General features: G+C 42.0%; 1 protein-coding gene across 1 annotated transcript in view; it reads left to right on the top strand.

Annotated features, from left to right (window-relative positions):
* The window catches only part of exoc5 (exocyst complex component 5), an 83,976-nt gene that overhangs the window by 21,419 nt on the left and 37,778 nt on the right, over window positions 1–24,779 (top strand). The window contains exons 5-7 of the mRNA XM_062537384.1: window positions 4,192–4,256; window positions 11,450–11,478; window positions 11,664–11,773. Coding sequence (XP_062393368.1) covers window positions 4,192–4,256; window positions 11,450–11,478; window positions 11,664–11,773 — 204 coding nt within the window. The remainder of the gene's footprint in view (window positions 1–4,191; window positions 4,257–11,449; window positions 11,479–11,663; window positions 11,774–24,779) is intronic.

The following is a 24,779-nucleotide window of genomic DNA, read 5'->3' as shown; positions in this document are numbered from 1 at the left end:
TTCTGTGATTAGGAGCCTGACCCGACGGGAGGGGAAGGATGAAAAATGTCGACCCAACACCGGTGTTGTTGGATCTCGAGATCCGTAACCCGCAGTTCGGGTTTGGGCAGATAATCTAAGCTCTAAAATGAATGGGTGGCTAGTTCTAATTCACTCCCCAAATACACTTCTATTCATTTAATAGGTAGCTATGTTCGCGCCGCCGAAAATGACCGGACCGAACAAAGAGCCTAACCTAGTCTGGTTTCAATTACACAGTAGCCAGGATTTCATGCCGCATTTTACAGGCTACCGCGGCTACTTTCTAAGACAATGTTCATTCATTTAGGGAGAAGCATCTAGGGTCTAGCTACCTCGGAGGGAGGGAGATGGAGAGAGCAGAAATGCTGAGCAGGCATAGGCGCGAGAAGTAGCCTAGGCTAATTATAAATGATGAGTGAAAAAGATATTCTCCGTTTTGCGAATGTGTAGGCTATGTTTCGATGTCTGCTGAAAAACAGCTATAGGCCTATTGTTTCTACAATTTAAGCTAACTTCTATGTGAATTCGTGATTATGGATTGAGACAGACATTAACGTTACGAAGGGACAAAGCCGTAGCCCACTGGTTAGATCTTCAGCCCTTACATCAAAGAGTTGCTGGTTCGATCCCCGACCTGGGTAGGCTATGGCAGAAGTACCCTACTTTTGAGCAAGGCATCAATAAAGTATATTCTATTCTTTTCTATTCACACAACTAGGACTACACGCACGCTGGCGAATTCGAACATTCTAAAACGCGTGATGAAACATGATTGCGCATTCTTCCACGAGTTGCATGTAAACAACAAACAGCCAGCCTACAGCCATGCAGTGGGGGTGGGGAGGCATTTGTCAATGCCACAGTGATGTCTGTAGCCTAGACCATGTCCACACGTAGCAAAACGACCCCCACCCCCCTCAGTGAACTGGTTAGACGTGTATGGGGGAGGGGGAATGATCGGTTTCAAATAGGCTATGTTTGCAATGGACAGTGTGTTATGTAGCCTATAGACCCCAAAGCCATTTGCTTTGAGAATAACGGCTGGCTGAAGTTTTCATGGCTGATGATGGCTTTAGTTGCCACTTCATGTCTACAGAACATGCAACTGAGTCCTGTGTAGCCTATCGTAGCAACGAGCACAATACTGATAGTGTATCCAGTGGGAATCGTTTATAGGCTCGCGTTTATTTTTAGCGTGTGTCTCTGATATAATTATTTTTAGATGCAAAAAGTCTAACTGGCTTAGCCAAAGTTTGTCAGATGGCGAAATTATTTTTATTGGCTGGCGAAATTATTTTTCGTTAATGGTAAACAAATTTCAGAGAGCTTGTTATTAAAAAACATTAACAAAAAATAATTGTTCGTCGACGTTCAAAAACGGTCAGTGAATTCAGTCAATGAACTATGATATTACGTCCCTGCCAGGATATGAACACGGGTCTCCAGCGTCGCAGTCAGGGAAGCTAACGCTGCTCCACTTGCCGGTTTCGTTTCACTGCAACGTAACTGTCAGTCCAGCAAACAAGTAATGTCTCAGTCATGCTCTCAGCAAAATCTGGAATATAAAAGAGGGCCGTGCTGGTGTTGCTCTTTACATCCACCAACGACAATGAAAGTGGTTGTGTGGCGATGACGTATTTTGACAGTTCAGTCACTTGTGCGAAGTCGTAGGCCTAGGCTACTAAATGAAAGCCTACCTGTAAAGTTTGATTTCGTACTTGTAATTTTTGAATTCGTATTTTTTTCCCATCCGTATTCTGATGGATAAAATACACACAATATATTTTATGCACGACTGGACTCATTTGAGAACTCACAAATATTTATTTTATGCACGACTACAGACAAATACGAACGTGCATCAAATCTATGACACGAATATATTGACAGCTATCTCACTCCATACAAATAGAAGATAAGATATACAACTATGAATGTACGTTGGCATACGCGCCCTACGTACATAAATAGGCTACGACGGACGAATTTCAGCTGAAAATATGTTTTACACATGTAGGCCTGCCTAATAGAACGTCGCAACGTTTTCAAAACAAACTCGCATTTTACCACTGTAAATCGCCTCCATAGACTATGCCATGTAAATGAAAAATAGTTATTACAATAAATCACATATAATACATATTGCACATATATAAACTATATGTTTTATGGTAAAATATTATTCTCATGCCCGACTGTCAGGAAACCTTTGCGACATCTGCTGTGAGAAAAGAGAATAGCAGCCTGGACAAACATGGCCGAACGCGAGACAACATAGTGTTGTCACATAATGAGCGCAAAATAGCTCTAAACTAGCTTGTACCGGTGTGCTTTCGATCATGTAAAAATTCTGGGTGACAAAACACGCGTATTTAGGAAAAGTCGTGAACGTAGGGTCCTGGAATTTAATCGAGTGAAAAGATTTTTTTTTTTTTGTAATCGCAGTTCTAGGTATATCTAGGTCAAACCCACACGGCGCTTCTAGGAATACGCGTCAGCGGTCAAATGACCGGCGCTTGGCGCTTCTAGTGTTATATCTAGGCCTCCCCCAGACCTCAGATGGTCCAAAATGCAAAGTTCACAAGCTCATTGCTCAAGAACTAAAATATGTAGGAGACTCAAATTTTCCGAGAAGTATTTTGATCAACTTTGAGGGACTGCTATGACCATGCAGGATCACCCAGACCACTTGTGGTGATTTTACTGCATACTATTCCTATTTATGCACCAGCCTGCAACATTTGTGATGTTGTGTTGTCATTATGTGTGTTATATGTGAGCATACCATAACACATTCCTATCAACTGTATTTTTGTACTGTGTTTTTAAGTCCTAGCTCAAAACACATCTTTTTACCTTATCCTTCCCAGCTCCCTAAACTCTGTCAAGTGCCCTGTCTGTAACTCTGTACATGTCTCCTGTATTATTGTCTCCTGCTGTTATTGTTGATCTGTGTCTGTCTGCTTTTTAGATTTTTTTCTTTATTTTACTCTGTACAGTACTTTGGTCAGTGAAAGCTGTGTTTAAATGTGCTCTATAAATACGTTTTACCGTAAAACTTCAAACAATAGCCGAGTCCCAAATAGACGCATGTCTCTTTTAAACGCCTGGTGTGGCTACAGATTTGGGTTAAAGGCCGGTCTCCAATAGAAGCCTGGTCCTTTTTTTGTTTTTGTTTCGGGTTGTATTATTCTTCTTGTACCCGTCAGATCATCTGTTCATCTGATCAGCCAGCATGGTGCAGATTGCGCACACTAAATTTATAATTGCATGACTGCAGAGGTGAAAGCCAGAGTTCCAAATTCTTAACTTTTTTCAACATTGGCCTATGCTATGCCCTTTTATACTATGTTTATGCTATAACACTTTTAGCCATGACTAGGGTTGGGTATCACTTGAATTTGAACGATTCCGATTTCGATTCCTTGTTTCAATTCCGGTTCCTAATGATTCCGATTCTTGTAAAAGGCAGGGTCAAAAAAGTTTGGATATTTTAAATGAGCTAGCTAACCAACGGTCTTTCTGAATGACATTTACTATAAATTTCTCACAGGGCTGTTTTCAACTACAATATAAATCGTCTTCTTGTTGCCTCAGCTCGGTTATGCAAACACCTTCTTCGTTGGTGTTTAGCGGCTTCTTCTTCCAGTTTGCGGACTGGGAATCAATTCTAGGAATTGAAATTTGAACGATTCCGGGAGAATTGGAAAGCTAGTCCCGGTTCCCATCGATTCTCGATACCCAACCCTAGCCATGACTGTACTTACTTACTTACTTACTTACTTACTTATAGGCCACTTCACTCTTGAATGAGTTGTGTATGATAAACTGTGTAGGTTTCCTTTAGGTCTAATACATTGTATTGTAATATGCTATCATACAGTATGACATTCTTATCTGAGTTTATCACTTAGTTGCCACAAAATTCACCAGAAATCCTCATCTAAGGGACCCACCTAGCAAAATTGTTTTCTTTCATTGGGCCCAAAATGTATATTGCTGTCCCTGGCCTTGGGGCCTGTAAGACTGGTATTTCATTTTATTTTCAATGTAGACAGGAAGAACTGGGTAGGGAGAATGAAGTGTTTTAAGCAGTCTCGTAGATTAAAAGTTTGGTCCTTGTTTTTTTTGTTTTTTTCTTTAACTGACCTTTGTCTGTTGTATATGAAGATCAAAGAAGCTGCCGACATCATTCAGAAGCTGCATCTGATAGCACAGGAATTGCCATTTGACAGGTGAGCATATTCCTGAATTCCAGGTAACTGATGTTACAGTGTTGTTCAACTAGCTAGATTCATCTACTCTGTGGTTTCAATTTGCTCAATGAGAAAACCATCCCCTGTGCTTCTCTAAGGGCAGATTTCTTTTATAAAGATTGTGGTTATCTTATAGAATCTATAACCTTTTCATCATTTTCATGACTGGATTTGGTGAGCAATTGTACCATACCTTACTTGTAATTCATATTATATTACACCCTATAGTCTTTTGATGAATTATAGCTCTATTGTTTGATGAATTCTATTACAGCTCTACCTCTTTCTGTCTTTTGCTGCTTCAGCTGCCAGCAGCACTGTTTGCAACCTGTAGATATTGTAAACAAAGTAGGCTAGTTGGCTATTGTTACGCCCGGCTCAAGGCACAACACAAAAAGAGGCAGAACAACAGATTCCAAATCAAATTATATTTATTAAGGTATTATTTTAAAGGAAGTGTCTAGGGGGATGAAAACTATAGTGTATGAATGCGTGTAGGTCAGGTGTAAGTAAGTAGAAGTGTTATGCAGTGCGTGCGTCCAAAAGATGTGTGCATGTGTGGTGGTCGAGAGAGAGACTGATGTAGGGGGTGATGATGGCTTATATGGCTACACCGGCGCCAGGTGAGGCCAATCTCCCTCAATTAGGATCCCCACTGCAAGCCAGCATTCTGCCCGTGTGGCCACCACGAGAAGCAAACGGCCCGTAGGGGGAGCAGAGGGGCGTCACAGCTATATACAGGGTAAACAAAGTAGGCTAGTTGGCTTTATACTGGGTAAACAAAGTAGCCTAATTGGCTATATACTGGGTAAACAAAGTAGCCTAGTTGGCTAGTATAATACTGGGTAAACAAAGCAGCCTAATTGGCTATATACTGTACTGGGTAAACAAAGTAGCCTAATTGGCTATACTGGGTGGACATGTTGCAATATTATGCATTAATGACTTTATAGATGTCTCAGGAAAGAGTCATACTAACTATATATCCCTTTTTCAGCACAGCCTAAGCAATACAGATGGTACGGGTTGAGAATGCTCCTGTCTTTGCCGCACATCGGGAATCCCGAAGGTTCAGAACTTTGTAATTAAAACTGCAACCGCAAGGGGGCAACATAAGACCGCACTAATAACATGAAGGGTCGGCTCATGCCGGAAAACACGGAAAAACCCAAAGACACCGCCCGCGCTGGTGACAAGCGGAGAAAAGGGACATGACGCTCGGCATGTCAGATTGCAGTTGCAGAGTTTTCGAATGTTTTACAGCCTACCTCACAGCTCTCTCACGTGACGTAGCCTATAACTCAATCAGTCCAGCAGAGATGCCAGAGCAACGTTTTGGTCAATGGAGAGGGAGAGAAATGCTCCGCATATCCGTCTCATTTAATCAGTCTCATTTAATCATTAAAATTAAGGTGATGACTGGCGAAATTAATGAAACGACGTTTCAATAAACCATTGTTGAAATTAATGAAAATGGTTTTAGAAAATCGCCTATAGGCCTATCAGAAGGAAATGGCCTTCAATTCAACCTGAAAGACTCTATAGGCAACCTTAGATTAATTCATTAATTCATTACGGTTACAAGACCGCATTTCCGTGAATAGGCTATTATTGTCAAGGCGAAGACGAAAGAGATGGACGTTTAGGCTACATTTATATGCTAGGAATACTTAGAAATGTGTAGGCCTAGGTTATTTTAAAACGGAGGCATGTTCATTTTAACCGGCGACGCTGGGTACATGTACCCAGCACTTGTTATCACAGATTTTGTCCCCACCACTTTTGACAACTGAAAATAAAATGTATTTAACAGAAATCTCTTTAATATGCCTATGCTTGTCACTTTACTTATAACCGTAGGCTACATGCATGGAGAAGATCGCGCATTTTGTAACATTGTAACAATGGATGGTCAGATATGCGATAGGGCAGTGAGGGTGATTCATTGTAACCATCGACTAGTAGGCCTAGCTCAGCAAAATAAGTTTCTAGCAACTTATATAGATCTCGGTATGCCTGTTCATGTTGATTCAGAGATAGGCATAGACTACCGTAGGCTATGCGTCAAGCTATATGACAGCATTTTATCATCATGTGGTGAATTAATGACTAACGTCAGTTTAACATGTCAGAACTTTTGATCAGTGTTTCAAGTGCATGCCGCAAATAGATAAACTCGACTGACTGAATCCCTTATATTTGTTGGCAAGTGTTAAAATGTAGGCTTAGCGAGGAGGCAAAATGACTCGAGCTGTGGCGCAACTAGTTAAGGCATTTGTTGTGTACGCCGGTGACCGGGGTTCAAAACTCATTCCACGAACATCTTTGGAACCCATCAAGATGAAAGGCATTGTTTTATCGTGAATATTTTTATGTTTGCGATGTCTGCTGAAAAGAAAAGTTAATATGTGAATTCGTGGTTCAGCGCACGCGCACACACACACACACATTTTTACATTTACATGTCAGGCCCAAGTGTCTGTCGGGAGAGTGAGGGGGGGAGGGAGGCAGTCGTCCTCAATGCCGCATAAAGGTAGGCTATAATGTCTAGTGAACTGGTTAGACGAGTGTGGGGGAGGGGGAATGATCGCACAAGACAATTGTTCTTCATGAAATGGATAGTCTCTCAGACGGCTGCCGATTTTCAAATGTAGCCTACTACATCACTTGCGAAATCGGACGTGGCACATAGCCTAATTATTAGGCTACTGGATTTAACATAGCAAGTCCATAGACGTTGTTCATTCTATTGTATGCTTTTAAAATGAAATGTGCTGTGGGGAAGCATTGGGGAAGTCATTTAGGTTGTCCTGTAACAATTTGCCTCTGATTATAATCAAGAGTATACTGCCACTACGCACATAATAGCCTATAAGGTTACGGGCGGATGCGAGCAACCCCATGCAAAAGAAGGCAAGTTAACGGACAGAAGACCTGTTTACATGTCAAAGATGCATTAAACGAAACGACAGACACAAATATCACACTGTATTGTGTCGTAAACAGTTAATGAGTTCGTGGCCACTAGTGCGCAACTACATCGCGCAGTGAGCTGAAGGAGGACCGACACTTATTAACACAAAGCTTTGTAAAGCACTAACAACCAAGTTCATTGTCCATAAATCCAAACAATAAGTATAAAAATCCGACAATCCAAAACGATAACGAGATCTCCCAGAAACGAAAAACAAGTTTGTTGAGTAGCCTAGTCCTTCCAACAATCTCAGCTTTTGCGTTTGTTAGATAACAGGCATCCTGTCCTGCTGTATTCCAATGAGAAAAAAAATCATCCACAAGGTAGGCTAAGGGTCACGGTAATGCAGCATGCAGGAATCTATATATAACGCACAAAACTGTGTTAAGCCAGCTCCATACATAACAATAGCTGCCGCGCGCTCTCCCCGGCCTCCATTTAAACTAAGGGCAAACCCATTAATTCGTGAATCGTGCCCAAAACGAATGAATGGGTTGGGAGCGTCGCCTGGCTTTGTCAGCAGACTGCAATACAGTCGGTCTCGAGGGATTAAATAGCGCACGTTACTTGAATTTTAATCTGAAGAAGACCGCACGGTCGAAACGTCATTCCTTTGTGCTAAATAAAATAAAATAAAATCAAAAAAGAAGGATTTGAAGTGTGCAAACCTTTTTCCATTTTTTATGATTTACTCTTGTTCTGCACCTTGACCGGGGATGTGCACAAACTTTTTTACTACACTTGAATTTTAAACCAGCTCTTCTCTTACCAGTAGCCTATATCCTATAGCCATACTTTAATAATCAGATGTTATGCTCGTTTTTGTAGGCTACACCTCACCGGCAAGCACGCACGCAAATGCTGGTTTTGCGCATCTACAATAGGCTAATTGGCCAGGCTATATAATAGGCTTAGGACTGTATTTTGCCTTTGTGCAACTTTAGTTGTGCTCAATCTAAATTATTGTCAGTAAGGATAGGTCATATTACCTATGACAATTATTTAGGATATAGAGCCGTGTCCATTACGCACTACAGTTATTTTTTAGGCTATTGTTTTATTTGAGTGTTTTTGTCTACCATGGCAAACATAGTTGAAACGTTTGCTCTAAACGTATGTATTTCCAATCGGCTTTCACAATCAGCTACAGCTGCGCCGATGATCACCATGAAAACTTGCAATGTCTATACAGAACTGCTTTCACTTCCCCAAGTCGCGAACGCAACATGCACAACAATATACCGATATTTAGCAAACACATGTGTTTCCAGCTCTCAAAACCGATGAGATCCAGATCTCAGTGGCCTCATAGCTGCCTACAGCCATGCATAGTAAGCCTAATGATAGCCTAATAGTTATGACATTAATAGCCTATTAATGACCTCATGTCGGAATGGCACGTTGTTTGAAAAAAAAAGTTAAATACCGCCGAGTGGGGATATGTCAGAATGAACAGCGGATACCAGCTGGGTTGTAAAACATTCGAAAACTCTGCAACTGCAATCTGACATGCCGAGCGTCTGTTCAATACGAAGAAGACTTTAACATATAGCCTATATATTTCTTATAACGAAACGTGAAGAAAAAATACGAGGACTGACCATCTCGTTTCTCCGCGTTTCCCCCAATACCATGGTGACAAAGATAAATAAATATGATTTGACATTTAAGCTGATTGTCAAATTTGCCAAACACAATTCGGGAGAAGCAGCGGACAGGAGCGCCACCACAAGCAAGCACTTCTAGCCCAAATTAACATGGCAACGTTGCCTATATGACTAAAGTGTATAAGTAGGCTAGTCCTACTAATATTACATTTGATTGGTAGCATGTTTGTATTTTTGTTTACCCATCCCCTACATCAAAACAGCTTAGAATCAATCAAAGAATCAGCTGTGTCGGCGTTAGACTGTAGGCGATTTTCTATAACCATTTTCATTCATTTCAACAATGGTTTATTGAAACGTCGTTTGGTTAATATCGCCAGTCATCACCTTCATTTTAATGATTAAATGAGATTAACCCTATGAGCCCTAAGCTGTTTTAAGGGCATTTTCACTACCTCTAGTTAGAAGCATTTGGCCACTGTAAGTGCCATTCACACATGTCACATATTGTTTTTTTTAGCACAGTCTAGGCTACCCAGATCTGCCACAATATCATGTATAAATACTTGCATTGATTTGATTTAGATTTTTGAATAATAACATTTTAAAAAGCATACTATACAAATTCTTACATTTTGACGTGTATCTCACCACAGCAAGCTGACAGCTCGACATGGTGGAGGTATACTTTGGGGCTGAGCAATTTACAGAAATATGTGGTGTGTGCCTTCCAGAAATAAATGGCCATTTTTATTTAGTGATGAGAAAAGACTGTTTGACACTTTTTGCGCTCCATATTTGTGACATTAGCTGATCTGACCTGACTTGTTTGCGTGGTAGCGCACATGACGTGCATAGATGATGATTCTCTACAATATTTTTTTACTGCATTGGAGTGAACAAAGTAAAGGCAAAAAAGTGTTTATTTGTCAAACAAATATGGATGCAATATGAGTCTTGAATTGGATACCATAAAGGAGTTTGCTAGGATCTCAAAACCGTATTATGAACGTGACTTGCCATAGAGAAACACATGATAACGTTGGATTATGAACATACTGGTAGGCTATTATGCCACACAAAAACATGGGGTAAGTGGAGCTAAATGAAGTTATTATTTTGCTGTCACTTCGTCTGTTTTATGGCCTAGAAGGTTGTATTTGGTATCTGTGGATAGCTCTAACTCTCCTCTTTCATCTGACATGCGTGCCATATCGTTCTGATAGCGGTTTCATGAGAAAATCAAAGAGAGTAATGGTAGCCAAAGCTATATGACATTATGATTTGTTTGTCACTTCATCTGTTTTTATAACACAAAAGGATCAATGTCTTTGGTATCAATGGAAAGCTCGGCTTCTCCTCTTTCATTTGATATGCGTTTTGTGTCTGTGCGATGTCGTGTGCGTGAGTAATTTAAGCGAGAGTGCTGGATGCCTGGGTGAACGCAGAGCAATATAGACTGTAAATATGATATACTTTGATTTAACTTCATGATTTTATTTTATTTTCATACTTGATCTCACAGACAAGTGTCTAGTCTCGTTGGAAAGCCCCGGTTCCGCTCTTTCGTGCAGTATTCGTCTCATCTCGCCGTGACAAATAATCGCGCAGCAATGTAACAGAGAAGAAGGGGTGTGTTTTTTGACGCGCTTTGCGTCCGTCGGGCTTATAGGGTTAAGGAGTCGACTATTGATGGATATGCGGTCTTCATCATAAAATGCTGTTGAAATACGGGTTGAAACTTTCTGCCACCTGGTGGTTGTTTGGGTACATTGCCTTAGCCTCGAAAAAAAACGGCTTACAGGCTGCGGGATCTCTTCGGGAGTCCCGCGGGAAAAGGTGCATTCTCAACCCGTACCCACTGTATGATTAAAGTATTGTAATTGTAAAGTATTGTAATTTCATTTTAACCAACTATATACACAAACATGAGCAAAAAACATCAACATTTTTATTTACATTTCATCCAGTCTTTCTAGTTGCAGTTGAGTTCACTGGTGCTAGGCTAGCGCAAGTCAATGGTATGTGCTAGCCTGCTGCACTAAAAACTTCTTACCCACTCCACAGTGCACCTGAGGCAAATAAATGATAACGGCAGAGACGTCCGTGTTAATAGAATAATATTAACAACAAGAGAAAGCAATTACAGGGAATTACGAGTGCATGAAAATTGAAACATTTCTGCTCAGTAAAATATTGTTTTAAATAGTTTAATTAATTAATAGTGAATTTAGCTTCAGGTAGTAGAAACAGTTGGAGAGAGTCATAGTTGATGAAAAGTTACAGTTGGAATAGCCAAACAGTTAAATACTTGAGTAGTTTAAATAGTTGAATTAATTAAAAGTGAATTATTTTAGTGAGGACTTTTATTTTGAAACAGTTTCAGGCAGTAGAAACAGTTGGAGGGAGTCATAGATGATGAAAACTGTCAGTTTGAATAGCCTACCGACTGAACCCGACTGAAGCAAAGTGCGTCAAAATTGAATTATATGAAGGTCTTGCCGTGTGAACATAACCATATTCTTTTCTGTCCAAATCTTGATTATCTGAATGGTTCTTTCATTCTTCTGCTTTGTTTCTCCTTGTGGCAGGTTTGCAGATGTAAAGGCTAAAATCGCTAGTGAGTAATTAATAAATCAATGTATGGAATTTACTGTCTATCCCTTAAGCAATAATATGTACTATTTGAATGCTGCATTTGTTTCAAATACCTTTATAATATAGAATGTTTAGAATTGTTTTCTAGAATGTCCAAATACCTTTGCAGAGTGTTTGTATATGTGATTCAGTGTTGTTGTGTTACAGGTAAGTATCATGACTTGGAACGGCAGCTAATTCAGGAGTTCACAAATGCCCAGCGCAGGGGGGAGATTGGACGTATGCGGGAGGTTGCTGCTGTCCTCCTTCACTTTAAGGTGAAAAAGAGACATGTGACTGCTAAGCTGTGTCGCACTACTGTACTAAAAAGTGACAGACTGGGTGGTTGAATGAGGGTTGGTTGATTCAATTCAATTCAAAGAACTTTATTTTTCTGTTAGGAACTTCACATGTGGAGAAGCAGCACATACCTTCACACACACACACACACACACACACACACACATTCTCTAAAAAACCACATCAGTCAATGATGAATAATGAATAAATACATAAAAGAAGACTAAGAGTGACTGTTCAACAGTCTAATGGAAGCAGGCACAAAGCTAGCCAGGGCTCTGTTTGTTTTGAGTGGGAGGGATCTGAGTCTGTGTCCTGAGGGCAGGGGGCAGTACTGACTATGGAGAAAGTGAGTGGTGTCTTTGGATATACATGTTGCTTTTTCCACAGTTCGTCTTTTGTATATGCTGGAGAGTGATTCCTGTTGTTGGCCAATTATTTTACCACTTAGCTTTATTATTCTGTTGAGTGGGTTCAGGTGAATACTGGACAGTGCCCCAAACCAGGCTGTGATGTTGAAGGTGATTATGGAGTCAATGAAACATCTGTAGAAAGCTGTCAAAACTGATGAGTGGACCTGAAGTCTACAGAGTTTTCTGAGGAGGAATAGGTGTTGCTGGCATTTGGAGTAGATGATGTCTGAGTTATGATGGAAGTTCAACTTATGGTCAATCATTGTCCCAAGGTACCTGTATGTATCAACCTTCTCTATAGACTGGTTGTTGACAGTTAGAGTGGGGATGGTGGTGGGGGCCTTACGGAAGTCAATTAGTAGTTCCTTGTTTTTTGATATGTTGAGGTCCAGAGAATTATGTGTACACCAGTCTGCGAAGGAGGCCAGCTCAGACTGTAGTTAATCATATGAATTGGTGGGGTCCATAGTAACGGTATCGTCAGAGTACTTGATGTATGTGATGTCTGGGTTAGTGCTCTGACAATCATTAGTGTAAAGTGTGAATAAAACCAGTGAGATTACAGAGCCCTGTGGAGATCAATTTATCAGAGCTGAGATGGCCATTTACTCTGACTCTCTGATGCCTGTCTGTCAGAAAAGACAGAACCCAGAGAATGAGGTGGGGATCGACCTCCATCGGGAGAAGCTTTTGGCCCATCAGGTGGGGTTGCACAGTATTAAAGGCACTGGAGAAGTCCACAAACACCAGCCGGACAAATGACTTGGGCTTTTCCAGGTGTGTGTAGGCTCCATGGAGCAGCATCAGTATGGCATCATCCACCCCCCTCTGCCGCTTGTATGCAAAATTGGAGTGGATCGGTGTACATACTGACCTCCTGCAGCTGTGAGAGAATTAACCTCTCAAAGCTTTTCATGACCAAGGATGTTAAGGTCACTGGGCGGTAGTCATTGTCGCAGGTGGGGTTGCTCTTCTTTGGTACGGAGCAGATGATAGATGATTTCCAGATTGAAGGGATGGAGTGTTCTGCCAGGGAGCGGTTGAAGAGGTGACAATAGACTCCAGCAAGCTGGCTGCAGCACTCCTTGAGCAAACAGCCACTGATCTGGTCCGGCCCTGGTGCTTTATTTGGTCTCACCCGCCTCAGCACCAGCTCAACCTCCTCCTGCTGTTGTTGCCCGTTTGCCTTTTCATGAGTCCTGGTCAGTAGCTCCCTCATGAGCCCCTCCCTTTCATGCTTGTGGTCAGTTTTGTCAAACCGACAGCAGAACTCGTTTAGTCTCCCTGCCATATCGGCACAGTCTGCTGCCCCTGTAGAGTGCTAGTGTCTTATCCATCTGTCAGTTTGCAGCTTGATCAGGGTATTTTAAGTTAGTCCCAGGAGAGAGAGGAGGAGGGGGCTGTGAGCATATTTAAGTTCAGAAGGCGAAGTAAAAGTAACCTACCTCCTGTTGGTCCTAGCAAGAGGACGGCGCAGACACCTGCCAGAGGGCAGCCTTTCAGAAACTCTGTATAAGACATGGGTAGAGTCTTCTAAGATGCAGTTGGCTTTTCTTAGTGTTGCCTTGTCATGCAGTGATGTCAGAGACTGAAGAGGGTGGCCAATGATTTTGGAGTATGTGTGCACAATGAATTATACACGGAGTACCGATCACACATAGATCACATGTATGTCACATTAAACCGCCGGCAGCCTCTGCTTTCCAATGGTACAAGCCACTAATGTTGAAACTAAAAGTTGCTAGTTCAGTAATCGCCTACAGAAGGCTGTTCAGACAATGGCAGAAGTGCTGTTTGTCATTTTTTGATTTAATGTGCCATCAAAATGATTTAGGAAATGTAATGTTAATACTGTTAAAGGAGCATTTCACCCATTTACATTAAGCTTTTTATTGTTAGAAACCCAGTCATATTTTCGAATGGTCGTGCATCATTCCCTCATTTTCCCCTGAGATGGGAGAAAAAAGCCGAAAATGTATTTTTGGGTCATGTGGATAAAATCCAACAACTCCCAGAATTCCCTGCCTTTCACTGCCTTACCAGCACCCACCAGGAAGTAGACAAGTACACAGAAGGACTCATTAATGTAACATTTTGGCATTAATAACGATTCTAAAATTAAAACGATCATTGTTTTATGTTGTACTCAATCTTGTGGCCATAAATCAATGTTGCTGGTCTTCAAAAGGAATTAGCGAAAAAATTGCGAAAAAACCCAAAACGTTAATTAACATATTTTAGGGGTGGCACGGTTCGCAAAATCTACGGTTCGGTTCGTATCACGGTTTAGGGTCACGGTTTTCGGTTCGGTACGGTTATTGATGTTATTTTTTCTTTTACTCTTTAACACTCCAGAAACATATTTCAGCATATAGCTTAATCATCCACAATTAGGCTAGAGTATTTAGAGAATAGTTATCATGTAATAATGCACAAACTGAATTTGACTTCACATAAAGCACATTATTGTCTGAGGAAACTTTAAGCTTCAGTTGAGATTTTGATAAAGCAAGAGGGAAGACATTGATGATTTCAACAATCTTTTCATTTATTTGGCAGAGATGGTGCACCAGCACAAAATGTAGGTCGTCCACCCATATATTTTTCATTGCATCGCCTTTTTATTGCTCTCCTTTCATATTGTTGCGTTTTGTGTCTACTCTGGTGAATATAGGGCTACTACAATCACAGTTGAGATCGCTACTCCGTGGGTGTGTGTGTATTTCCTCGAAAAACAGCGAGGCTCTCGCTTTTTCAAGAAGAGTGGTGTGGTGTCTCTGTCTTTGAATTCTGTGTTTTTTTTCACACCTTACCAAAGAGTATGCTTGTTTTTAGACTCTGCGAGTTCTTCGACTTGCTACAGAGTGTGTGCTTCCTCTTCTGTCTCTGCAAAACTTGCCTTGCAGAAAAGGAAGTGACTATCAGTAACGTGTTTTTTGCAGGGGCCCCTTTTCAATGGGTTTAGGATGTACGAAAGGACTGATGCAAAAGAGAGAGACTTTCTCTATTTGGACCAAAAATCCTTGATCAGGACTCTGGGGTCAACAAGTGAAACTTTTTAGGAGGCTCTCTTTAATCTAGTCCTTTTTCACTGCTGATCCTATTGCCTGCAATCGTACCTATAATAAAGTGTCTTTACACTTTCGGAGAAAATAGATTGTGTTTATGGCAGCTGACTCTTGACTATGGTTACTGAGGTCGACCTCCGGTCACAGAGACCGCATCGCAGACGTTGTCTGTCGAACAAGGGACCGCAGAAAGCTTCACAGTCACTATCAAAGCTGACCACACATATGTATTTTCTTTCTCCAGTGACAGACCTTTTGCAATCTATGAAAATAATTCAGTTAATCTAAACTAGTATGATTTTGAATTACTGAAAGATAAAAATTCTCAGTAATTAATACACATCTGCTTTCAATAAGTTAAAGTAAGTTGTTTGCTCACAACAAACTTAGTTTAATTTACTAACAGTGCAAAAAGATAATATGATTTTTTCAAGGATGAATCTGCATATTATACATGACATTACACAGATTTTGATTTTATTTGTAACAATTTGTGCTCAGTTTTTATATAAGTTTATTTATTAAAAACCGATTTCCATATCCCTGCTTGTGTGGTATGCATTTAGACCTTATTTTACAGAAATACAACTGTTAAACGAAGCCTAGTTGGTTTTGTGACCGCTACGGTGTATAGAACTTTCCTTCCTAAATACACAGCTGAGTTCGCTACTCCTGTATGTGTCAGTGCAGTGTGCAGTAAGTATTTGCCCATTAACGGTGTCTTAGAAAGTAAGCCCAAACCACAGACAAACTTACCCACTGGGTCCCCTCTGTAGGCTTGCGCCTCTTGCGAGAGGGTCGATGTTCTCTTTGACACAGGGGAGGCAGGAAACACGAAAAAGAAACTCTCGGCGGCTTTTAAACAATGCCCTAACAGAAGGTTAGGGCTTTGACTTTATTAAAAATAAAATACAATATAAAAAATTCTATCAGTCTCGAAGTGCAAAGTTCAGAGTCCAAAAGAAAAAGGAGAAGAGACCTAAGATCTCGCGAAGGAGACCTTTTATACTACTTTCACGCCCAGGTCTAGACCTATTCCTCTCTGACACGATCAAGTGTCTTTGCCTCTCTTTTTTTTTTCTTTCTGGTGACCTTGCTTTGAACTCAGACCTGCACATGAACTACAAGCTTTTTTCTCTATACTTGTTCTAAGCACATTTCATTAAACATGACATACTATATAAGCTGGATTAAAACACTTAAATCTTTTGATTAAACATTCTATCAAATTCAAGGAAAAATACAATTTAAGTCTAAACAGTTATTCTTTCAAGTTTAAGTAAAAAATACAGTTTTATAATCTATTATAAAATCATACTTCTATTCTAAGTAAAGTTACATGTTTTTATTTAAGCAGAATCACACTTTGAAAATATGAGTAAATATTGTTTTCATACAAGTTTATCTATCATTGCTGCATTTGCACATTTTTATTTGGTTTAGAGCAAGCTGGTATCAAGCAAGTATGTTTTAGATATATGTCTAGCAAACCTTATGGGTACAATCATACTTTTCCACGGTTTCACTTTCTACCACCTTCTACATCCTCCTCTGGAACCGTGGAAACGTTGGGGGGTGTAGGTCGCAGTCGGTTTGTTGGCCATGTGCTTCGGGTCGAGGATGTAGGTAGCATGTTGGTCCACCCCCACCCGGTTGGAAACGTTGGGTTTGTTCCAGCCGACCGCTTCGATTTCTTCTCTTGTGATGGGTGTGTGTGTCTTCCCGTCACGGCAACGATGGCCTGCTCCAGGAAGTTTGCCATAAAGACAGTAAGGGTTGCCGTAGAGGCAATTGTTCACATAAGTCCCAATATACTCACCAGACCACTGGTCTATCAAGATTTCCGAGGGTATACCGATGGTGCCCCATCGAGCCCCTGTTTGATATCTGTAGACACTCACAGAGACTGGGTACATTTGGGCTTTTCTGTGAGCGTCAGTCACCTGTTCCCCGTCTCTACTAAAGATGAGGGTTGATTTTTGCCATAGCTCCCGCTTTCTTGCATTGCTTAAGCGGGCATCGAGCCACGGAATCGGTACCAGTCCAGGCAACATGTGGGTGATCATAGACCAATTGTCTGGGTTCCTCAGGGATTTGATGGAGAATCTGTGTTTGATGTTTCTTTCGTCGGTCCATAAGAAACGCCGCTTCCGCTGGCCCGCCACAGTGGGGCCTGGTGCCCTGGCCACGGGCTGGATCAAAGGGCGAGGAGTCAGAGTGGCTTCTCTGATTGTTGCTCTACGAGGCTCCGTCTCTTCTCTCACTGTCACCGTCACGGTTTCAGTCATTGTGACAGTTTCGGTTTGAGTCGCCACCCCTATTGCCTGGGGAACGTCGTTCAACAGACTTTCCAACAGGTTGTCCTCGGCTGGTTGTATGAGATTTTCTGAGCTTGCGCCCCAATCTCTAACCATCAAGTCATCGTCTAGGAAATCACTATAAAAGTGGACTTCACACGGGGGAACAGGGGGAGGTTGGTCAAACTCTGAGCCTGCGTTTCCGTCAATGACGGAGTCATCTTGGCCCAGAGTATCTGGATTCATTGGTTGCTTGCCTGATATGTTCTTTTCCAGAGTATCCCCTGGATCTACTATTGACCCAACCAACTGGTTGTTGGGGGTATCTATCAGGACTCGTGGCCTGTGTTTGTGTCTCCGATCCCTCTTCTTCTGCTTCTGCTTGTCGCGTCGCATGCTGTAAAGGCAGGGAGGGTGTGACAACCAAGAGCGGTGTACTGCAGTTCCATAAGATTCTGCACTCTCATTTTTAGGGGGTCCGGTTTTCTGTTCAACCTGTGACCGAGGATATGATGTATAAACCAAGAAAATTAAATGAGTGGGTTGTTGCATATGAGTAGTTTATATGTTGCATCGGTATATAAACGACGCAACAATGTATCATAATTACCATATTTGAGGACATAATTATCCTACCAATATATATATATATATTATTGCTAACTAGGGAGGGGGTACTTGGGGAGTAAGCCTCTAGCCTTAACAGTTTCTATTTCGTGGTTTGAGAAAAAAGTATAGTGGTTGGTCGCCGGCTTTGTCGTCTCATCGATGGAGAGCTGAATTTTCTATGGTGAGTCTTTCCAATAGTGTAATAAACATAGGCACACAGAATTATGCATACAGGTTGCTCTAATGCACCAAGTATTGCACTGACAATTGTTAACATAACGAACTGGGTGCCCAGTCTCACTATTACAGTCTTGGTTGGAGGATGGGTGATGGTTGTGAGTAGCATAGCCAAGTACCCTAACAGTATTGACATGTCAAGGACTCCAAATATCATAGCAGCCCACCATGCATCATGATAAAAATATGCTACCACGTTCGAAGATATTGCTATGAGCATCAGCATGGCGTGGATTGGCATCCACCCAGGGAGCCCTGTTGGTTTTACGCCTAGGCCCATAAAAATAATTGTACTACTAGGGAAGGTCTGGCCTAGCATGCAAAGTCTGCCTAAATTTAAAGTCGCATAAATGAAGCTGCCAACGACATAATACATGACATTGGGTAACAGAAAACTCATCATAGCGACTGATAATATGAGGTTGCCTACCATTGAGCACGCGTCAGGGAGAGGAGAGGTTGAGTTGGAAGATGAGTTGATGGAGGAATTCATTTTGGTTTGCAGAGAGGTTTGAGGCTTCGCATTAAGGTCCCGTAGCTTCAAAGTTGTTTTTCTCTGGCTTGTCTTTTGATTTTATGTTTGCAGCCTGCAGGGAGGCTTTGGTTTTCTTACCTCCTCTTGAAGAGATACACCCTTTTTCACCCCTTTCATCTACCGTCATACTCACGCCCAGTTTCACCTCTTCGGGGAAATTCGGCGTTTTTCTTACTGGCTTGTTTTGTTTTGATAGGTTAAACAAAATACGGGAAGTCAATTTTACTGAGATAACCATGGCCACAATCCCTCCCAATGTTAACAGGACGTATTTACCAGTTGTCCAGACCGTGGTCAAGAATGGGGAGATTGTTTGATCAGAAATAGTGCTAAGAATTTCACCAGTTGCTTTCAACACTGCCCTTCCTATATTGGACGTGATCTGTGCAAACAGTGTGGAGAAGCTATAGTACTCGTTTCGCCAAGGCTCTTGTCTGGTAGGGTAACATTGCCTGTTGGGCTTCATTTCCCATCTCCAGAACAGTTGGCCCTGCGGATATGTAAAGTTAAGGTCCTGAGCTATGTAACCTTGGGAGGCCCCTGAGTCATGGGAATACCATTCTCGGATGGGGAGCCGGTGATAAAAATCATCTGCAAAGGATGCGTCATTCATACAATAATATCGCCATTTGGCTAATGCTCCCCCAATAATAACTTGATTAAGGGTCAATGTGGGCCAGTTATCTGAGTCTTTTGCCAAATTTTGAGCATTATCTGCCCCTTCTGGCATCCAGTGTATTTTGGAGTCAGCTTTTCGCTCAAAATCTATCATGAATTGGTAGATATTGTTCACTCTAAGATTGGTGTCTTTCATGCGGGGGACGGCTTTTTTATTTCGGAGGGGGTTCATTTGTTTCCCATTTATCAATAGTTCTCCTAAAATGTTATTTGAAACGGTTCGGGTGCCTATTCTGTTTTTAGCCCACTCAGCGGCCAGACTTGCCGTTTCAAGGGGTGTACTATCATAATTATACATAAAATGTCCGTTTCCTGATTTGGCCTCTGACCAATACCCGTATTTAACATTATGAGCCCAATCGGGGACACTATATGCTTGTAGTGGGGTGGCGAGTGTGTATTCCATCAAGAGTTGATATGAAACACACCTCCATCCTCTGATGCACCTGATCCGGTCATCCGAGGTGTCTTTTATCAAAATATAGGGTATAGTTAGCTCAGTGCTGCCCGTGGTCAGGGCGGCAAACTGATTGTTCATAAACTCGATGTTTATAGCATCGTAGCCATTTTGGGCCTCTTTCTCTAATTTGTTGACACATTTCGCTACAGCCTGAGTATAATTATCACCTGGTCCTACGTTGCCTGCCAGGTGAATAAACCAGTCTGAAGGCGGAATAGTTTGCCATTCTACTATTTCTTGTAGCTTCCTCGAGAACTTGGGGTTCTTTGTGTCTCTTTTGTTGTGCGTGATAGAAACTTCACCAATCATTTCCTGTATTGCCCCCCAAGAGGTCGTGGTCCAATTGTCTCGGGCTCTTATGTCATCCCATTCTGATCTGGGCATACCTTTTACTCTAAACTTGGGGAGTCTTGGGTATTCCCAAAATCCTGTCACATTCACTTGTTCAGTTAAGCATTCAAAAAGTTCCTTTTCCCACTGTGCAAAACCCGGCTCTGACTCGTTAGCATTTACCCACCATCTTTTGACGTTTAAGTCATTAAAGTTAGGTACTCGGATGTACCATTCCCAATGTTTACCGTCAAAAGTTGCATGATGGAGTCTTTGTGCTGGGTTTATGTCTGCCATGAGTTTTGGGGACAAGGTATTGAATAGGGTCCAGTTAAAAAACTGCTTCTCCCTCATATTAATTGGTTCCAGATCACAATATTTGCATCTTGTGTTCGTGGCCGTCTTTGCCAAGCCGACCTGTCGGTCAGTTGGGGAATGTGGGTCGCGTTTTGCGGCTCTTTTTAAGGTGTGCATTTTTTCAGGTATGGGTGTTTCTATCTTTTCCCATATTCTCCTGCCTAATTGTCGGATCTCTGTTTCTAATGAAGGAGGATTAGAAACAGTGACCTCGTCGTGTTCCAATGATTTGTTTGGAGCCATATTTACCAACATGACTGGGACCTCTGGGTCCACAGTTACATGGCAGCTTATTTCTGTTGTGGTTGGGTGCTTTTGACATGAGCAATTTTCATACTCGAATGGCCCTGCACTTCTTGTCTCTAAAGTCCAGGGGTCCATGGTTACCCCCTGTGCAATGAAACTAGCGCAGGTGAGGGTAGTTAGGTTGACATATTGTCGAGTGCATTTTAGAATTATTGTGGCTCTGAGCTCATCTCCGTCTTTAGTGTACACATCTTTGTTTACACTAATGCAAGAGGAGTTCAGCTCAGGCGACTTAATTCTTTCAAATAAATCTAAAACTTTAACCCAATTCCATTGCTCGTGTTGGTATTGATTGTACCACACAGGCTGGTTGAGTGTTTCACATAGTGGCTTGTTGTATCGGTCCCACTGTTCGCTGTCGCAATCCAGTGAGGTTTCGTTTCCTTGTTGTGTGTAGCCTGTGAAATTCAAAGCTGGTCTCAAAAGGGTTAAAGCATGTCTGACTAGGTCTTTTTTATTTCTTAGTAATTCATGCCGATATTTGCCAGAAAGTTGACCAGACATCGGTATTGGAATTTTCTCCAAGATCTTGTAACTTGTTATAATAAGCGGTGTTAGTTTTTCAGATTGATAATTTTCTATTTGCGGTGTCGACACTTTCCATGTGGTTTTTCTCACACTGACCCATGGCAACACCAGTATGATGCTTACTATGGTCATCATGAGTAGGAACCCTGGGATTGAGCGACATTTTTTTCTATTCTTATGGAGTTTTTGGTTTGTCTCTATCCCTTTTTGGGGTTTGATTGATCTTTGTCCTGCTATCACTTTCTCAGGCCCATTTAAAGGTTCTGCCTCATCTCCTCCCCCCATCCTCCTCTGGGCCTGGAAGACATAGGAAAGAAAGGGGGGGTTAATAATGATTTGTAATTATTGTGCCGTGGCCCTTTCGGGCCCTGCGGCGGGGCAGGGGGTGTCGTACACATAGCATGAGAATGAGCAGACTTTGCCATCTGGGACAGCATATTTTGTGACATCAACATGTAACTTCATTTTGATGCCATTGAACTTAATCTTTACTTGGCCCTTGTGCTCTGTTTTGCACACCGCTACACCGAGTCTTGTCCCTGACGTGGCCCAGTCTATTTCAGTGGGCGCAACGGCAGGGGCAGAACAAGGCCCTGTTTCACCTTTCCACTTACTCCATTGTTGTGAAATCCAGTAACCAAGGTCTACGTCAGTGTATGGAGACCACTTCCCCTTTACCTGTTTGACCAAGACTTTATCTTCCTGATGCTCAGGCAGGGTGGTGCAATAAGCATATTGCAAATACCGACTGATCACATTGTCTGTGTAACCGACGCTGCTTCGGGTGGCCAGATACCCCACCTGCCAATTCAATGGTTTCAGGTTTGCATTGCATGGGATCAGGCCATATACCCCTTTCTTACAGCAGCCTCCAGTCAGCGCGTGATCTAATCTGCTTACATTGTACAGTCTACCCTGACCATCTAAACATCGCCTGCACAGAGTTATTCTGCAGGGCCCACAAAGTTCAACACTATCACATTTTACTTTATTGTTAGTTTTAGGTCTAGGTAGGCTGCCACGTAGCTTTCTTATACCTTTCCAGTGGAGAGTGGCACAACTCACTCCACACAGAGCACACTCACCAGGAGTGTACGCCGTCCATTTAAGCAGAGTTCCTGCTGGGTCTGAGGGAGCCCCTCTCCCCAGCTTGATCGTGCCCTCCCCTGTGGCTGAGACGACAAGTTGTCCTCGGGCAAGACACCTGGGCTTTGTGTGTGTAAGTGTAGATTGTGTGGTCATTTTTGCAAACGTATGTGTGAAAGATGTACCCTGCCTGTCTTTGCTAAGGTCACAACGTTACCTGCTACGTTCACTATAATGTCTTCACCTTCGTTTGAGTGTTTTATGCCTTGGCCTTTCGTCGCCTGTCCTCTATTGACCCACACCTTGTCTCCGACCTGTGGAGCAGAATGGTAGTGGTCATGAGTGCCGTTTCTAGGCTGTTTGTTGTTTACAGAGAGTTTAGGTTGGGACAGGTATTCATTTAGCAACATCAGTTGTCTGGGCTTATCCCATTCAACGGTGGTGTTTGCTTTTATGTACTCTTTCGCCGACCTCACTGCTCTTTCCGCGACTCCATTTGTTTCGGGTTTGTATGCCATTGAGAATACTGCCTGAACGCCCATTTCCTCTAGTAATTTTAATACTATTTTGTTCTTGAAATGAGTTGCGTTGTCCATTCTCAGTGACAGTGGTTGTTTGTTCGTGAAGTATTGTGCGATGCGATCAGCAATGACTCTTGCTGTTGCTTTTTTGCACGGGTAGACCTTTGTGTCACCCCCTGCATTGTCGGTTATTATTAGAAAATATTTATTCCCTAATGTAGTAGTAGGTAGGGGTCCCGCAATGTCAGCAGAGTAGCGCTCCCCAAGCTGTTGAATGGCAATGGGGCACATTTTTCCCTTTGGGATGGGACCCCCTCCTTTGTTGGCACAATTCCTGCACCTGCTTTTTATTTTTGCAAATAGTGGGTTTAAACCTGCTATCTGAATTTTATTTTTGTTCAGCCAAACGCGCGTTCGCTGAAGTCCGCTATGTCCTATAGCTTCATGAATTTTGATTAGGATTCTTTCACTCTCATTTTTAGGGATTTGTATAAGCCCTCCCTTTTCCCATGCTTCCGGGAAGACACAGAGAGCGTTACTCAGAATGCTTGCGACAGATTTCGGATAGTCTGTTCTATCTTGTGCCAATCTGTCTACCTCAGCATTGCCCTTGTGTTCAAAATCTTGTAGCCGTGTGTGGCTGTTTACATGCTTCAACTGTATTTGTTTTTTCTTGCGCAATTCGGCTATTATTGCCCACTCTTGGGCATGTTGGAGTTCTTTACCTTTGTAATTTTGAAATTCTCTTTGTTCCCATATTTCTAGGTCTTCAGTAAAGCCATTGTAACAATATTGACTATCTGTCACTATTTGTATGACTTTCTTTTTTCTGGATTCAGCCCACGCTAACGCCTCTCTCAATGCGGTTACTTCTGCTGTTTGGGCTGATCCTTCGACGTATCCTGTTCTTTGAAATATTTGTCTCCCTTCAGGGTTTTTTGCTATAATAGCCCATTTAGCTAAGTTTTCACCTGCTCTCTTAGAGCCATCAGTGAAAAGTATCACTTGTGGCCTCACTTCCTGTTCTGTTTTGTGAGTTACAGGTTTTGTGTGTTTTGGTGTTTGACACCTGAACTTGACTCTGTGGTCTGTCATCATGATTTGCCACTTCCCCCATCTTGATGACAGGGCTCGGCTGCCCTCAACTGTATCTTTCGACGCCTCGGAAAGAAGTAAATTTTGGGTTATGAAAAACACTGAAGGAGGGGAGCCTAGGTTAATGATGGTTGGGTAAAATCTAAATGCTAGAGTTAATAACTTTTCCTCTTCAGGGTATCGAGACTCGGGGGGAGACCATGTCATTGACAGTAGCAAACAGGGCTTCTTTGATGACTGGTTTTTAACCTCAACCCATCCGCCTTTCTCAGTGGTGTGTAAGTGAGCCTCTAAAGAGGAAGCAAGTATTCTTTTTTCTAACTCCACTATATTCTCTTCACAGTGCTTTTTCAGCACCTCAAGAGCTATTTTTTCATTTGGTGTTATTGGTGAGTCTACACATCTGCCTCGTCGTCCCTTTTCCAGTACTCTCAGTCTCCCTTTTGCTGCATGTAAAGGGGCTG

Source organism: Sardina pilchardus, chromosome 5, assembly GCF_963854185.1.
Source record: "Sardina pilchardus chromosome 5, fSarPil1.1, whole genome shotgun sequence".
Classification (NCBI taxonomy): domain Eukaryota; kingdom Metazoa; phylum Chordata; class Actinopteri; order Clupeiformes; family Clupeidae; genus Sardina; species Sardina pilchardus.
This window is presented reverse-complemented; position numbering and strand designations above follow the sequence as displayed.